We start from the raw sequence: 19002 nt of genomic DNA, 5'->3' as shown, positions 1-19002 counted from the left end.
AAAAGACACTAGCGTATTGTTCTTACCTCCGGTTCCGGATTCCACCAGCACTCCTTCAACGTAGCGAAACAGACGCTTATCTAGCCAGCACTACTGTATTCCGATACGAAGGGATACTGCCTTCCCGCCCTTGCTGACAGATAACGTTTGTTTTCGCTAGTGCGGATATGTGGAGGACGGACGAGCCGCCAATTGATAATGCTGATTTGATTACCTTATAACCTTCACATAAATGGGTAAGAGACAATACGCAATTGGCGTATGGGGTACCGTAAGGGTACGCACTTAGCGTAGCATACGCTCGGCCGTGATCGAGACGCACATGCGGCACGCTCGCTCACAGCTTAATGCGTGGTGTCGAGCACGCTATAGGCGAGCGACTACCGTAATGCTACGCTACCAGCGTAGCGGACGCTCGAGACCACGAGGAGATCACGAGCGGCGCAGACGCTCACAAGATGACATTCAGTAAACCTCGAATGGAACACACAGAAAGGATACTATTATACTGTAAACCTTGTACTGAAACACTGTAGCGATATAACGCTGCTTAACCTGATTAACACTAAAGCTGTTTGAGCGATCGAGACGCTCCTATTACCCACTGCAATGTAATGAACACACGATACCGTGCTAAGGATCCAACACCTTTACTAACAAGCTTTTAAGTTATATTGAAAAAGGTTAACAGTTCACAAGTCATACACTACAGACTAACATATAATTCTAACAGATTATCTAGACAGAAATATACAATAACTTTACAATCTTATACTATAACAGAGAGAAAGGGAATGGCCAATACACACAGAGAATAAGTTGGTTTGCAGAGAATTACTTACACACACTGGGAACGATCGCTGCGCAGCCTGGTACCAGCTCCGAGTTAGTCAATATGAAAACCGTTTGTGGAGTGAGAGAGAGCTGCCCAGGCTGGCTGATCTTATATACACTGAGTACAGTATACTACAAAGGGGCCTATAATCTCATTGTTCATTGGACACAGGAATGTCTCCTCGCATCATAACAAAAGGTCATAGGTTAGTTTGAACAGGTGGGCTGTGACTATATCAAACTGCTCAAGTGGGAGGGAATCTGAAGATTCCCGCCGCATGGGTAATGAATCGCAAATATATGAAACGTCCAGAATCTACTAATGGCCATAACTATACGCAGGAGCGATTAATCTTTACCTAACCAACACCGGATTGTTGCTATTAAAATGTTCTTTAGTTAGGTACCAGACACAGCTGTTCAAACCCTGTCTGACCCTTCGTACCATACAAAGAGGAATTCCTCTGTCCAGCGACCATTTACATTAACCAAACTTACAGTCATTATTAAGGGGAACGTTATCTATAAAACATGCTATTTGGTTCTATTATTAAACGATTGAGTCGCCCGCTAGACGCACACAAACTCTACCGTAAATGCACATACCACGCGCTCGAGCGCATGGCCGAGGCGCCATCACGCGGCTGCGTATATCCGCACGGGAGAGAATGTGCACGTGCAGCAGGCACGCGCATGAGGTGAATATATGGCAACGTGTAGCATGATATTTTTCTGACTTTGACACTAGAGACCCCAGCACTGTACCCGAGTCCAGTGCGCATTCGGAGGTCTACGGGAAAATGGCCATTTTTGTCTGCCATTTTCTGGGTGGTTTTTCCACTGCGTGTGACCGCCGCAATATTTTTTCTAGTTGCAATATTTTCCCAGTGATCTGTGCAGTGCTGCCAACTCCAGAGGGACAAGTATTCAAAATATGGGTGCAGGGTTATGTGACCGGCGCTGGCATTCTAATCCGCTGGATCCCGGCGTCGGAATGGTGTCCGTCAGGATCCCAAGTGCCGGTCAGCCATACCCAACACGCCCTGGACACAGTGGTCCTTGTGTACCGCACACCTTGTACCCATTATAGATATGCCACTGTACACTGACATACACACATCCATGTTGGTTCCGGTATGAATGGTCGACCATGTTATTGTTGACAGTCATTAGGTTGACATTGACATGGTTGACATGGTCGACACATGAAAATGGTTGACACATGAAAGGTCGACACATGAAAATGTCGACATGAGTTTTTTTACTTTTCTTGGTGTCGTTTTTTGCGTAAAGTGACTGGGAACCCCAATTAGTGCACCGCTTCGCTCGCCATGCTTCGGGCATGGTGCCTTCGCTCCGCTACCGCTTCGCTCGGCACAGATTACCGTTCCAATCGTAGTCCACATGGATCGTAAAGTATGGAAAAGTTCCCCAAAAAGGAAAAAAAGTTAAAAAACTCATGTCGACCTTTTCATGTGTCCATGTCGACAAATAGTGGTCGACCTAATGACTGTCGACCATCTGAACGGATACCATCCAGGTTATACACCAGCTCCCTTGTTTCCACGTTACTCCAGCTGCCACGGGGTTAAATGTTTGTTAGGCAGTGGTCACGTGTCGCGCTAGCCCCGTCCCCAAACCTCAGGTGATGCTGCGGAATGACGTTGGGCGGGGTGTGGCTACGCAGTGCGGCTCAGTCTCCCTAACACACCGAAGCAAGCGCCGTCATGTCCGAGAACAATAATGGCGAGGAGCCCGCCTTGCACGGTGAGTTGAGTGCGGCCGCCGCCCGCTGACTCCTACGCGTCGCAGTCCGGTGTTTGGAGCGGAAACGGGGATTTGGCGTCCGCTCGGCCTCTGTGTACGGGAGGGACGGGGGCGGGGTAGACTGGACGGACGTAGGTCTGAGCCAATCACGGGAGGTGACATGGCTTGTGGGCGGGTTTTGGGCGACGAATGTCTAGTTTTGACCAATCAGAGCTTGGGGGAGGGTTTTGAGGCAGTGTTAGGAGGAGCCATCGCACAGTATTGTTATTGTGTGTACTGTAGCTATATTGCTGCTGCTGGATCACAGGCAGGCATCCATTATCATATTATACCCGGATGTGCTGCTGCTGCCCTCACATACATGGCCACAGAGCACAGTGTATATGTACTGCAGGGTTATATACCTGTAGCTATTGTTTATGTATAATGTGCCAGCAACCTGATACCTGGCCAGAGGGGGGCAGCCTATGGGGTCACTGCCTGGCATTTGTTGTTCTACAACGACTGTAAGCCACAAGCTGGTCAGTTCTGCCCTAAGTGTAAATTACAGCCATAATTAGAACCCTATTCAGCCATGCAGCAGGTGTTACCATAACTTACAGCCCATGGGTAATGTCCAGTTATCATACTGGGCTGCATATACAATAAAGCAGACTGTGTGTATCCTGTTCAGGTCTTCTAGAGATGCACAGTAATCCTATGGCGCGTTCTGCAAAGTGCTGCGATGAGCCCAGTGACATTTTTTTTTTCTTTTTTGGCAAATGCAGCAATGATGAATATTGTGGCATCCTGGGGCAGATGTATTAAGCCTGGAGAAGTGTTAAGTGGAAGGTGATAACGCACCAGCCAATCATTATGGGTTTGAAAAATGACAGTTAGGAGCTGATTGGCTGGTGCGTTATCACCTTGCACTAATCACTGCTTTATCACTTCTCCAGGTTTAATAAATCTGCTCCCCGTTACATGAGAGCAGACTGATGTCCTGTCAGTGATAAATGGTGTAACGTGTATCATTGGCCACCAATTTCTTTAGCAAATGCTCTATTGGCTGGTGGCGGATAGGGCATGCTTAAGCGTGATCCCTTAAAATGTACACAGTGGAGGCAGCTGGACCAATATTTAGCCAGTTTGTTAGGATACATTTATACAGTAGCAGAGGCATGAGGTACAGAGTACCTCATCTCTATTAATCTAGACTTTTCCTATTGCAATTGTTCAAGTAGTGGGTCCTCATTAACTTGGTTGCATTAGAATTGTGGATTTGTTCTGAATTGCTCAATTACTGTCCCCATAACACAGGTTTAAGACTGTTTCTTAAGTGTCGTCATTTACAGGCTATGGGGTTCAGAGACCTAACGCTTATATCTTCCATCCTCTTGCTTAAATGTAAATATATAGCCTTTGGTGTCCATAATTAGCAACGCGAAACAAGTGACAACTTATGCATAATATGACCTCCTTTATGTATACAGGGGAGAGATCCTGGTAGTGTTTGGATTGTGCACCTGTAATCTTGTCTTTGTATGAATATGACCACCTTACCTGCACCCGCCCCACTCCATTGTTGCTTTGAAGCATGACATGATTGTGATTGGGACGGTGGGATATATAGGAACTGCCCACCCTAAAATCAGAAATTTGTGGGGTATGAAACTACAACTAGCAAGCGTACATTGTATATTTACAGACTTGTGGTTTCTGGTAAGCTAACCTTTTCCCATGTCTGCTGAAGTTAAATATCATATGGTCAGAGCATTAATGAGAGAGGTGCCCTGCGCACTGAGAAGCATCACACTGGGAGAAGACCTCTGGCATGTGGCAGCGTTTAGCACAATGGCTTGTGTATGATCACATGAGGTTAATGTCACATGTTCATCTGCACACAGAACAGCCAACACCATCTGCAAATACTGAGGACATAAAATCTGAATTGCTCTAGAATGTTGTGTCTGGTAATAACTGTATAGGCCCATACACACTAGACGAGAAAGTAAAAGATCTCGCTCAGAAGGGCCAGTCTCAGCGAGATCTTTTACAATCTCGTCCAGTGTGTACACTCAATGTCATTAACGATGCGCGCTCCAGCTCATCGTTAACGACCCCTTACCTCGTCTGAACATGTGCAGACGAGGGAGGTCCTCGTTAGCGACAGCAGCATGGCCGTCGCTTCCTTCCCCGCCGGCATCAGCAAGTGTGTACGTCATTCTTGATAAACTATATACCTGATAAATCTGGGAATATTTTGATCCTTCTGTACACCCTGCCTGCAGTGCTTTATGTGTAGAAGTGAAGATATATAGTACCTCAGTTATGTGTGCCGCAGCTTTGCACCAGGAAGCCAAGAGGGAGGCATATGGAGGCGCTAGCTTTTCTCTGGAGGCACCTCTACTCATATCTCCCAACTGTTCTGATTTCGGCAGGACAGTCCTGATTTGAGAGACTGTTAGAGACTGTCCCATTGGCACACTCACTGGGGGCATGATCACACCGATTATGGCATAGTGACCCCCCCAGTGTGCCCTGGTCACGTCTCCATGTCCTGATTTGGGGTATGTAATTGTTGGTATGAGGGCACTGTGTGCTTAGTTAATATTGCTTTATACTTAATTCATCCAGGCAGTTGTGCGATTTGGCAGATAATGGGGATAAAATGGCTGTGTATATACAGCTCTTAGTAATTGTTACACTGCCCTGTTGTATACCGAATGGGGACGGTGCAGACATGGCAGCGGGGTATGACTGTGAGGGCGCATAGGGGGCCCCATCAGACATTATTAGTTCCACCCCTGGATATTGCAGTTAGAATAGCTGTGTAGTATGATTGGTTCTGACACTGAGGTGTCCCAATGTCCTCTGCTGTTGTAGTTGTCTTTGTTGTTGATCCCACAGGCTAATAATGCTGCCTATGTCTACACATTCTCTCCATTATGTCCATGGTCCCTCAGTAAACCTGCGTCCTTAGTAAAAGTTCATGCCGAGCCTCTGCAGTGTAGCCTGTGGGAACGTGCGGATGGGATTATTAGTGTCCCTGAGATGCCAGTGTGCGTGCCGGTCTGCACGATGTAGGGGCTGTGTCTCGTTCTGCGCACACCCTGAGGTTTCTGCAGGCAGCTCTCGCTCCCCCCCTCCTCCTCCTCTTATTCATTCAGGCCAGTCTGGGAGTATTTCAGGACAGAGATTTGCAGGGAAAAGCAGGGCAGATTATGTGCAGATGGCTTCTGGGTAGCATTTGCAGAGGTGATACCCCAGGTTGGACCCTATTGGGCCTGATGGAGGTTGGAAAAGAGATTTATGACATGAAGAATGTAAAATATGTCATGTGAGTTATTAATAGGCCTAGATCACCTGAGTGTATACAATGTAAAATGAAACCTGTTATGTACTGGGAGAGCTGTGTACTCAGTCACCTGCTGCTGGCATGAATATACAGAATAATACTCAGGACATGTGACCGACGTTTGCTCAGATTACAATAGTGATGTCAAAGAGCAGAACTGTTCTAGATGGAGGCAATATATAGCCCATGTGCCACCTGGAATACAGTGATTAGTTTGGCCCTACCTCTTTATTTTGCACTAGACAAATGCAAACTGATTAAAAATTGTGTGCCTAACTGCAATGGAGGTAAGTGAGCCCCAGTAGTAATATGTCCCAGCAGGTCAGACACCTATCAGGCTTCCAGACACTCACTCACTGGGCCTACTTTCCCCAGTGATGAAACCAAAGTATATAGTACACATAGGGCCTTATTCAGAGTTGGACATAGCCGCTGCGTTCGCATGCAGCGGCCGTGTCCATAGGGTCTGTGCAGCAGATATACTGCGCGAGTGCAACCCTTCACCATGCGATTGCACAGTGTTTGGATGCGATAGCTAGGTGTTTGACAGGCAACAGCTTCTGAGGGCGGTGAGGCGGCATTGGGGAGAAAGAGACCAGGAATCGCAGGCAAGTCACTGCTGTTTTGGGGGCCGGCCTATGCTGTCGTCTGTGTTTCCTGTGTATGGAAACATGCCGGCGGTGCAGGCTGCGCAGGCAGGGGTCAATTTCTATTAATTTTGTTTGCAATTAAATTGCGAATGCATCGTGGGGCAGTGCCACGCATGCAGGGCCCTGCTCTGTGCTGGGCAGCCCCCAGCATGTGGAGGGGATGTGTCCCAACGTGCACATCACTGACAAAAAGGCACAGCTGCTTAAAGTATAGAATTAGTGCTTTGTGGAATTAAATGAGTTAAATACAGATGTAAATAAAAGAGACAGTTTTGCTCTTCCATTTACATAGAGTGCTCAGTCTGTGAGAGTGTACTCCATAAGGCGATTGTTCCAGCTGTACGTTTCCTTCCACAGTTCTGCTAATCTGTACAGTACATCACATAACTTTCAGCCTGGCCTGTCGCAGGAGTCATGCATGACATCTGTACAGTACATCACACAACTTCCATCCTGGCCTGTCGCAGGAGTCATGCATGACATCTGTACAGTACATCACACAACTTCCAGCCTGGCCTGTCGCAGGAGTCATGCATGTCATCTGTACAGTACATCACACAACTTCCAGCCTGGCCTGTCGCAGGAGTCATGCATGTCATCTGTACAGTACATCACACAACTTCCAGCCTGGCCTGTCGCAGGAGTCATGCATGTCATCTGTACAGTACATCACACAACTTCCAGCCTGGCCTGTCGCAGGAGTCATGCATGTCATCTGTACAGTACATCACATAACTTCCAGCCTGGCCTGTCGCAGGAGTCATGCATGTCATCTGTACAGTACATCACACAACTTCCAGCCTGGCCTGTCGCAGGAGTCATGCATGTCATCTGTACAGTACATCACATAACTTCCAGCCTGGCCTGTCGCAGGAGTCATGCATGTCATCTGTACAGTACATCACACAACTTCCAGCCTGGCCTGTCGCAGGAGGAGTCATGCATGTCATCTGTACAGTACATCACACAACTTCCAGCCTGGCCTGTCGCAGGAGGAGTCATGCATGTCATCTGTACAGTACATCACATAACTTCCAGCCTGGCCTGTCGCAGGAGGAGTCATGCATGTCATCTGTACAGTACATCACATAACTTCCAGCCTGGCCTGTCGCAGGAGGAGTCATGCATGTCATCTGTACAGTACATCACATAACTTCCAGCCTGGCCTGTCGCAGGAGGAGTCATGCATGTCATCTGTACAGTACATCACATAACTTCCAGCCTGGCCTGTCGCAGGAGGAGTCATGCATGTCATCTGTACAGTACATCACATAACTTCCAGCCTGGCCTGTCGCAGGAGGAGTCATGCATGTCATCTGTACAGTACATCACATAACTTCCAGCCTGGCCTGTCGCAGGAGGAGTCATGCATGTCATCTGTACAGTACATCACATAACTTCCAGCCTGGCCTGTCGCAGGAGGAGTCATGCATGTCATCTGTACAGTACATCACATAACTTCCAGCCTGGCCTGTCGCAGGAGGAGTCATGCATGTCATCTGTACAGTACATCACATAACTTCCAGCCTGGCCTGTCGCAGGAGGAGTCATGCATGTCATCTGTACAGTACATCACATAACTTCCAGCCTGGCCTGTCGCAGGAGGAGTCATGCATGTCATCTGTACAGTACATCACATAACTTCCAGCCTGGCCTGTCGCAGGAGGAGTCATGCATGTCATCTGTACAGTACATCACATAACTTCCAGCCTGGCCTGTCGCAGGAGGAGTCATGCATGTCATCTGTACAGTACATCACATAACTTCCAGCCTGGCCTGTCGCAGGAGGAGTCATGCATGTCATCTGTACAGTACATCACATAACTTCCAGCCTGGCCTGTCGCAGGAGGAGTCATGCATGTCATCTGTACAGTACATCACATAACTTCCAGCCTGGCCTGTCGCAGGAGGAGTCATGCATGTCATCTGTACAGTACATCACATAACTTCCAGCCTGGCCTGTCGCAGGAGGAGTCATGCATGTCATCTGTACAGTACATCACATAACTTCCAGCCTGGCCTGTCGCAGGAGGAGTCATGCATGTCATCTGTACAGTACATCACATAACTTCCAGCCTGGCCTGTCGCAGGAGGAGTCATGCATGTCATCTGTACAGTACATCACATAACTTCCAGCCTGGCCTGTCGCAGGAGGAGTCATGCATGTCATCTGTACAGTACATCACATAACTTCCAGCCTGGCCTGTCGCAGGAGGAGTCATGCATGTCATCTGTACAGTACATCACATAACTTCCAGCCTGGCCTGTCGCAGGAGGAGTCATGCATGTCATCTGTACAGTACATCACATAACTTCCAGCCTGGCCTGTCGCAGGAGGAGTCATGCATGTCATCTGTACAGTACATCACATAACTTCCAGCCTGGCCTGTCGCAGGAGGAGTCATGCATGTCATCTGTACAGTACATCACATAACTTCCAGCCTGGCCTGTCGCAGGAGGAGTCATGCATGTCATCTGTACAGTACATCACATAACTTCCAGCCTGGCCTGTCGCAGGAGGAGTCATGCATGTCATCTGTACAGTACATCACATAACTTCCAGCCTGGCCTGTCGCAGGAGGAGTCATGCATGTCATCTGTACAGTACATCACATAACTTCCAGCCTGGCCTGTCGCAGGAGGAGTCATGCATGTCATCTGTACAGTACATCACATAACTTCCAGCCTGGCCTGTCGCAGGAGGAGTCATGCATGTCATCTGTACAGTACATCACATAACTTCCAGCCTGGCCTGTCGCAGGAGGAGTCATGCATGTCATCTGTACAGTACATCACATAACTTCCAGCCTGGCCTGTCGCAGGAGGAGTCATGCATGTCATCTGTACAGTACATCACATAACTTCCAGCCTGGCCTGTCGCAGGAGGAGTCATGCATGTCATCTGTACAGTACATCACATAACTTCCAGCCTGGCCTGTCGCAGGAGGAGTCATGCATGTCATCTGTACAGTACATCACATAACTTCCAGCCTGGCCTGTCGCAGGAGGAGTCATGCATGTCATCTGTACAGTACATCACATAACTTCCAGCCTGGCCTGTCGCAGGAGTCATGCATGTCATCTGTACAGTACATCACATAACTTCCAGCCTGGCCTGTCGCAGGAGTCATGCATGTCATCTGTACAGTACATCACATAACTTCCAGCCTGGCCTGTCGCAGGAGTCATGCATGTCATCTGTACAGTACATCACATAACTTCCAGCCTGGCCTGTCGCAGGAGGAGTCATGCATGTCATCTGTACAGTACATCACATAACTTCCAGCCTGGCCTGTCGCAGGAGGAGTCATGCATGTCATCTGTACAGTACATCACACAACTTCCAGCCTGGCCTGTCGCAGGAGTCATGCATGTCATCTGTACAGTACATCACACAACTTCCAGCCTGGCCTGTCGCAGGAGTCATGCATGTCATCTGTACAGTACATCACACAACTTCCAGCCTGGCCTGTCGCAGGAGGAGTCATGCATGTCATCTGTACAGTACATCACACAACTTCCAGCCTGGCCTGTCGCAGGAGTCATGCATGTCATCTGTACAGTACATCACACAACTTCCAGCCTGGCCTGTCGCAGGAGTCATGCATGTCATCTGTACAGTACATCACACAACTTCCAGCCTGGCCTGTCGCAGGAGGAGTCATGCATGTCATCTGTACAGTACATCACACAACTTCCAGCCTGGCCTGTCGCAGGAGTCATGCATGTCATCTGTACAGTACATCACACAACTTCCAGCCTGGCCTGTCGCAGGAGGAGTCATGCATGTCATCTGTACAGTACATCACATAACTTCCAGCCTGGCCTGTCACAGGAGGAGTCATGCATGTCAATCATGTAGAGTCATGTGCTGGAAAGTTGAAAGAAAGGCTGGTCCGTATATGATGTAATTAATTGGCCATTTCCTCCCTGCTGCTCATTCCATAGTGTGCCACTCATACACGTGGAGCTGTGGTGTGGGCATGTACTAAACGTGTCACAGGACCAAGCCGTTAAGCAGAAGACACAGTGAGTTTGTTCCTGGGCATTCTTACAAAAAGCTCTGGTGTCACTTAATCCGTGCGCTGCCAGTTGTGTGTTTATCTGTAGCCCCGGCTGGTGCTCGCCTGGCTGCTGTGTGTGATTAGATTGTGCAGACAGGCTTCAGGATCATTCTGGCTAACAAGTGCAGCCCGTGTCTTCAAACAGGTTCCTGGGTAGAACTGCAAATGAACAGCAACGGGAACAATGTAGACAGCAACAGGAATGGGGGCCTGGAACATGTGCCGTCCTCCTCCTCCATCCACAACGGAGACATGGAGAAGATCTTGTTGGACGCACAGCATGAATCCGAACAGAGCAGTTCCCGTAGCAGCTCACAGTGTGACAGGTCAGTGCTGTCAGGGGGCATCTGTTGGGGCACAGTTTATCTTGGTTGTCATTTGGCCATTGTCCTAGGATGTTTAGGGGATTACGGGCATCATATAATGGTCTCTGAGTGGCATAAACATAACGTTCTTCTCCTTACATTCTTTCTTTAGCTTTAAACTGCTTTTTATCTTTATAGTTGTCTTGTCTTTCGTTGTCTTGTGCCAAGCATGCCACTGTGTCCTACTTACTCTTTGTGCCCATTACTAAGTACCCTGGCAAGCGTAATGGCCAGTCCCAGCCTGGAATGCTTATTTATGAGTGGCGAATAAAAGCTCTTGTGAGATTTGTGTGGTGTTATTATTGGTTTGGCACTCGGGGTGTCTGTATATTGGCCAATCTGCTAGTATGTATCATCTACGTGTAATGAGTTTGAGGTCTCTCTAGTGACGGTATATTGAATGTTGCACTAGGAAATTGGGGGTGTCCATTGGTTGACTTCGTACTGACTGTTCTTCTTGACTATCTCTATTATGACCCTTCTGATGCAATATTCTATGTATACACATACAGGTATACAGAATTAGTATTCATCATGCAGCCCTTCAGCTGATACTGCCATGTTTGTGTAGTGACGTTATAGGACGTCTACCTTTAAGTAGCTGTTGATTATTTATGATGTCAGTATGGTGACTGTTATGACACTAATGTATATCTCGCATAGAAACAAGTGTCTATATAGGAGAATAGGGGAAGCGCAGTTTTACTCTTGATGTGTCTATATTCCTTCCATATATCACCTTCCACCCCATGTTAGGCCTATTACAGCTTCATGCCTCCCTTGCCATGTCCACCAGTTAATCTGCCTTTTTCTTCCTCTGCCATGCAGCCCTGTACCCGAGGAAGGACAGATCACCTTCGATGTGGAGATGCACACGAGTAAAGACAGCTTCCAGGTACCAGTCCCATATGAAACCCACTGTACTGCCCTCATGACCACACACACAGTTGTCACTGAGTACCAGGATCTAATTCTAGGACTTAGCACAGAACGTTCCAGCTCATCATTGTCAGCACCCTCCTCAGCAGTAACATTTGGAAATATAGGGGGTCATTCCGACCTGATCGCACGCTAGGTTTTTTCGTTGCGGTGCGATCAGGTCAAAACTCGTCAAAACTGCGCATGCGTATGCACCGCAATGCGCAGGCGCATCGTACGGGTACAAAGCGGATCATTGCTGAGAGATGGATTTAACGAAGAATCCATTCGCTCAGCCGATCGCAAGGAGATTGGCAGGAAGAGGGCGTTAGTGGGTGGCAACTGACTGTTTTCTGGGAGTGTTTGGAAAAACGCAGGCATGTCCAAGCATTTGTAGAGCGGTTGTCTGACGTAAATTCCGGACACGAACAGGCTGAAGTGATTGCAGCGGCTGAGTAAGTTCAGAGCTACTCAGAATCTGCACAATACTTTTTTGTACCGCTCGGCTGGAAAAGCGTTCGCACACTTGCAAAGCAAAAATACACTCCCCGGCGACTATCTGATCGCAGCGCTGCAAAAAGTAGCTAGCGAGCGATCAACTCGGAATGACCCCCATAGATCTCCGAGATAGCATCTGAGGTTCCCATCTGTTCTAGTGATCCCTTGTCCTTCTGCCACGCATACCTGTGCTTATTGCTGCGCTGTGAAACAATGTAAAACCCTTATAGTGTTTAAGGCAAAGGGCAAATACTGATCCTGTGTAATTGTAAAAATTTACAGCAGTTTGGGTTCTTCCTGCAGCACCTTACGTGGGTGTAGTTTGCTGCCCTGACGTGGCTTAGGCTCCACACACTTCCGGATTCTCAGGACAGAGATGGTGAGGAGAACCGGTGCATGGGACTTCCACTCTAGTGGTGACTCTCCCTAAAGCAATTACAGAGAGAGGCGGATGGCCAGGATAACTAAGGGTTAAAGGGGTCGATTCAATTCGGCAACAGATGAATAGCGCCGGGAATTAGCTCCCGACGCTATTTAATTCAGCTAAAGTTAAGTCGGCGAATGCCCGTTCTCGCCGACTTAGCAGGTATTTTTGTCGGGAGAACGGGCATTCTCCGACTTAACTACCCGCGGCGATGCTGATTCCCGACAGAATCAGCCTCGCGGCAGCATTTTTGTCGCTTTTCTTCTCTCACCCGCCAGGGGTGAGAGAAGAATTCCCGACAATTGCGGGTAACTAGTAGCTGAATTGAATAGTGTCGGGAGCTAATTCCCGGCGCTATTCATCTGTTGCCGAATTGAATCGACCCCAAAGGGTTTATTCCCACTGGTGTTTTTTAAATGCGCTTTATATACATTGCGAATGCATTTAAATGCATGGTGTGTCACTAGAACCCATCAGCGTTGCTATACCCACCGGTGTATTTCTGCATTGTGATAGTGTTTTACGGAATACTTCTTCTGTTTGCTGTGTTTCAGTCTGATATATTCCGGGAAGCCTACAGGGGCTCTGAGTGCTGGTAAGGCGCCAGCTGGGGTGTGGCCCATGGCTTCTGTAAGTTTTATGTTGTGTAGCGTGTGCAGTAAAGACTGTACTATGGCTGAGAGGTTAGATCCCAATGCTAGCTTTACTACATGAAGTTATAGAGTTTCACCGCAGGCAGATGGTAATAACCAATCACAGATCATATAAGCCATTCATAATAACTGCACTTTGTGTCTAGATTGCATTTAACGGCTTGGATAAATGACCATTGTCACTAGGCTTATGTCTTACATGTGATGTCACCAAACAGACGTTTCAGTATCCGTGCTACCCACTGTCTGAAGATTACTAATCCACCATCCACATGTGACCATATTACCACACATGCTCTGGATGAGTGAAAGTGACCTGCACTTGACTATAGTCAGTGTGTAATGAAATGCCTAAATATTATGTGGATGCGCTATTGCAGTGTGTTCTCTGTAAGAGTAATACAGTAATCCTTAAGTTTATGGCAGGAATAGATTGCAAGCCATGTTTTCTTGGGGAGAGGTAACTTGTTCACGCTACACAATATATGATGCCAATACTATGGGTATACACACACATTTATTTATTTATATAGCGCACACGTATTCCGCAGCGCTTTACAGAGAATGTTTGGCCATTCACATCAGTTATATATATATATATTTATTGATACACATATATTACTCGTTACTACAAATGTGATCTATGTAGGACGTCACTGTACAGATTTGTTGGTGTCATTATTTAACATTTATCACATAGGATGTAACAGTAATTATACACACAAGTTATATGTAGAACGTTACCGTTCAGATATGTCTGATACTGTCATTGTTATACATAAGCAGCATACACTCAGTGCCTACACTATTAGGTAGACCTACTCGCTCAGGCAAATATCTAACCAGTCAATCATATGGCAATAACTTGGTGCATAAACGCATGCCAACATGGTCAAGAGGTTCAGATGTTGTTCAGAACAAACACCTGTATAGGGGACAAATGTGAAACAAGTGACTTTGACCATGGAATGGTTGGTTGGTTTTGAGTTTCTCAGAAGAAGCTGCTGATTTCCTGGGATTTTCACCCATAACAGTCCCTATAGTTTACAGATTAAAGCGGTGTACACATTTTGCCGATGTCTGGTCCAAGGTGGGGGATGGGGGGCATGATGTCATCACCAGCGATATTCCCCATTGGCCCTAGGGACATCGCTGGTGACATGTGGGATCACGCATATCATGGGTGCACACTAGACAATGTACCTCATATGTCGCTCCGATCCGTGGGATCGGGCAACATATCATCTAGTCTAGTGTGTACCCAGTTTAAGATGAGGAAAACCAGACACATTCAATAAGTGACAGTTCTGTGAGCAAAAACATTAATGGAGGTCAAGGGAGAATGGACAGACTGGTTTTAGCTGATAAGAAGGTGGCGGTAACAGTAATAACCTTGCGTTACATCTGTAGTATGCAGAAAAGACTCACTGAACATACAGCACATAGCAGCTTGAAGTGGGTGGTCTGCAGCAGCAGAAGACTCAGCACAGGTAATAGAGGCTATAGTGGCACAGGGCCTAATTCAGCATGGGCTGTAGTTGTGCGAAATAACGCACAAGTACAACCCATTTCTCTAACGTGTGGGGACGCCCAGCACAGGGCAAGTCTGCCCCGTTTTATGCCGGGTCCTGTCACCCCTTCCCACACTAACAGCGATCCACTTGCATGATTAGGGTTGCCTGCTGCCTACGCAGCCTACGAAGGCACTCAGAGGGCATCCATCTTTTGGTTTGCAGCGGCTGCATGTGACGTCACCCCCCCGTAACCGCCCCTTCCACCGGCTCTTAAACTGTGATCACGTGCGATTGCAGTATAAGACCTCGCCCACGAAGTGCGGAAATCGGCAAATATTGATTTCCGCACTACTGCGGTTCTAGCTTAATATCCAGAGGCTCCTAATGTTTTCTTGTTCCCACAAATGCCGATTGAGCATTATTTAAATTACACAGACTGAGTATTCTTGCTGACCATGTGCATCCCTTTGTGGCCACATTCGATCCATTTTGTAATGGCGACTTCCAGCAGGAATGGGCATTGCCACAAAGCACACGTCGTCACAAGCTGGTTCCCAAAACAAGACAGTGAGTCCTTTGTACTCCAAAGGCCTCCTCATTCACCAGAACCTCGATGCAACAGGGCACCTTTGGGATGTGGTAGGACGGGAGATCTGCAGCATCTGTGTGATGCTGTCTCGTTATCATGGATCTCTAAGGACTGTTCCCAACACCTTACTGAATCTATGCCATGAAAAATCTATGCTGTTCTGAGGGCAAAGGGTGTAGGAGAGTCTAGAAAGGCAATCAGTGTAATTATTACACATCAGTTACTAGGACGTTACTGCTCCGGTATGTCACTGACGTTATTATACACATAGGGCGTCGCTGCACTGGGATGTTGGTCTCGTTACTATACGTAAAGTCTACGTAGAATGTCACTGCCCAGACATGTCACTTTTATTGCTATGGGTAAGGACTTACTGCTTTGTTTTCCATGTCATTTCATTGTTTCAAGGATGTCAGTCTGGTTATATCTGTTCATTACTGGCTCAGATTGTGCACAAGCTCCATAAACAAGTTAATGTCATATATATAAAGATGGATTTCTAAGCTTAAGCTCTTTATAGGCAAGTCTCAAAGACTGAACATTGAATACAGTCACTGAAAGCGTGGTAAAGAGGCATAATTAGCTGGGTGCCTCCCAATATTTACTGACTGACTCAGTCCTGTTAGTGAGGTCTGTCTGTGGACCAGAAGAACCTGCTCAGTGGACTCGCTCCAAGTCTCCCAGCACTGTATTAAATACCAGGTTACAGCGTGTAGCATCCGTTGGCAGATGTCAGGGTGTGTTGCCACATTCTGGTAGAAATGGCATTAGCTGCTCCATATAGAGGACGTTGCGTATCCCCAGGAGTGTATAATGTGTGTGAAGACATTGGGGCAGTAGGGTTCGAGTTTCCCGGAGGTGCGATATGCCGGCCGATCTCGGACGTTTTTTTAAAGCGCCAATCATTTACAAGGCATGGCTTTGCCTTGTACATGACTTCCGCTTTAGAAAAACATGTCCGAGATTAACCGGCATCCCGCACCTCCAGCAAACTCTAACCCTATTACATATGCCCTATTATGTCAGCCTATAGGTAGAGGGTTAAATTGCATGGCTTCATCAAGTGAACCCAAAAACTTAGGATCTTCTGAGTGTGACGTCCCACCACCCTGTACACAGGGCCTGTGAATGTGACATCCCACCACCTTGTACACAGGGCCTAGGAGTGTGTCATCCCACCACCCTGTACACAGGGCCTATCAGTGTGACTTCCCACCACCCTGTACACAGGGCCTATCAGTGTGACATCCCACCACCCTGTACACAGGGCCTGTGAATGTGACATCCCACCACCTTGTACACAGGGCCTAGGAGTGTGTCATCCCACCACCCTGTACACAGGGCCTATGAGTGTGACATCCCACCACCCTGTACACAGGGCCTATCAGTGTGACTTCCCACCACCCTGTACACGGGGCCTATCAGTGTGACATCCCACCACCCTGTACACGGGGCCTATCAGTGTGACTTCCCACCACCCTGTACACGGGGCCTATCAGTGTGACATCCCACCACCCTGTACACGGGGCCTATCAGTGTGACATCCCACCACCCTGTACACAGGGCCTATCAGTGTGACTTCCCACCACCCTGTACACAGGGCCTATCAGTGTGACTTCCCACCACCCTGTACACAGGGCCTGTGAGTGTGACGTCCCACCACCCTGTACACGGGGCCTATCAGTGTGACTTCCCACCACCCTGTACACGGGGCCTATCAGTGTGACATCCCACCACCATGTACACGGGGCCTATCAGTGTGACATCCCACCACCCTGTACACAGGGCCTGTGAGTGTAACTTCCCACCACCCTGTACATAGGGCCTGTGAGTGTGACTTCCCACCACCCTGTACACAGGGCCTGTGAGTGTGACGTCCCACCACCCTGTACACAGGGCCTATGAGTGTGTCGTCCCACCACCCTGTACACAGGGCCTATGAGTGTGTCATCCCACCACCTTGTACACAGGACCTATGAGCGTGTCATCCCACCACCCTGTACACAGGGCCTATGAGTGTGACATCCCACCACCCTGTACACGGGGCCTCTGAGTGTAACGTCCCACCACCCTGTACACAGGGCTTATCAGTGAGACGTCCCACCACCCTGTTCACGGGGCCTATCAGTGTGACATCCCACCACCCTGTACACGGGGCCTCTGAGTGTGACGTCCCACCACCCTGTTCACGGGGCTTATCAGTGTGACGTCCCACAACCCTGTACACAGGGCCTATGAGTGTGACGTCCCACCACCCTGTACACAGGGAATATGAGTGTGACGTCCCACCACCCTGCACACAGGGCCACACTGCATGGATGATGTCAGAGGCTAGGTCAGAGACTCTGAAGAGATTGTGAATTTTCAGCACCCCACATGTTACATGCCAGGAGCTGATATTTCCTGGCATTAAGTGTGAAGCTCTTTTAAATACACAGATTATGGGGTGATCATTACTGACAGTGGCTGTGATGGAGGCGCAGCGAAGTTGATAATTAGAAAAAGGAGTTTGGTAGAGTGAGGACACCCACCTACTATGGACCTGACTTTTTCTGACCATGTCCTCTAATAGGTGATACTGATTAGATGGAATTGGATAACATGAGTAAAGTATACAATTATTATGCAATCCTCAATGTTTTGCTGTGTAAAGCATAGTGGGCCTGTGTAAGAGGCAATGCCCAATGAGGATTTCATGGCAAAATGATTGAGAGGAAGTGACTGGTTGGAGAATCGCTTGCTTGTCATGGCCGTTTTAGGGGTGTGTATCTACCGTCAGCTGCGAGCTCTAACGTACAGAAACATGGCGCCAGCATCGCTAATGCCGTGTCCAGTCTGCGTATTCATAGGGCTACCCTTAAACCCGATGTTTCTTGTTCTTGCGTATAGGCTGCGAATGTGTAGACCATTGCGAATGAGTTGCGATAGCTCTGCTGGACGTCTATTCATTTCATATACTGGATGCACTGTACACATATACTATACACTGAATGCACCTTATAAATAGATACTGGATATACTGTACATTGCATTCACCATATAAATATATACTGGATGCACGGCACACATATACTGTAGACCACAGGTTCTCAAACTCGGACCTCAGGACCCCAAATGGGATGTAATTAATATTCCGGTGGTCGGGATCCTGGCCGCTGGGAATGCCAACAGCTGCGCCAGGGCTATTCCCACTCGTGGGTGTCCACGACACCCATACAGTGGGAATAGAACCTGTGGCGAGCCACCGAGCCCACATTGCTGTGAAGGGGCTTTCAAGTGCTCGCCCCGCTGCCAGCATTCTGGCTTCCGGGATCCCGGCTGCCGGGATTCCATCCCCAACCCCAATAACGTCACATTTTCCAGGTCTCCTCACAGAATCGATAGTGAAC

General features: G+C 48.1%; 1 protein-coding gene across 2 annotated transcripts in view; it reads left to right on the top strand.

Moving 5' to 3' along the window:
- Positions 1–19002, top strand: part of BNIP3L (BCL2 interacting protein 3 like) — a 63092-nt gene that overhangs the window by 30814 nt on the left and 13276 nt on the right. Inside the window, exons 1-3 of one of the 2 annotated variants that reach the window (XM_063931847.1) lie at positions 2474–2601; positions 10798–10978; positions 11846–11912. In XM_063931847.1, coding sequence (XP_063787917.1) covers positions 2562–2601; positions 10798–10978; positions 11846–11912 — 288 coding nt within the window. In that variant the 5' untranslated portion in view covers positions 2474–2561. Of the gene's footprint in view, positions 1–2473; positions 2602–10797; positions 10979–11845; positions 11913–19002 lie in introns of those variants that run through there. The other variant, XM_063931848.1, reaches the window with a different exon arrangement.

This window comes from Pseudophryne corroboree, chromosome 6 (assembly GCF_028390025.1).
Source record: "Pseudophryne corroboree isolate aPseCor3 chromosome 6, aPseCor3.hap2, whole genome shotgun sequence".
In the NCBI taxonomy this organism is placed as follows: domain Eukaryota; kingdom Metazoa; phylum Chordata; class Amphibia; order Anura; family Myobatrachidae; genus Pseudophryne; species Pseudophryne corroboree.
The sequence above is the reverse complement of the archived record's forward strand: the minus strand, read 5'-3'. Positions and strand labels throughout refer to the sequence as shown.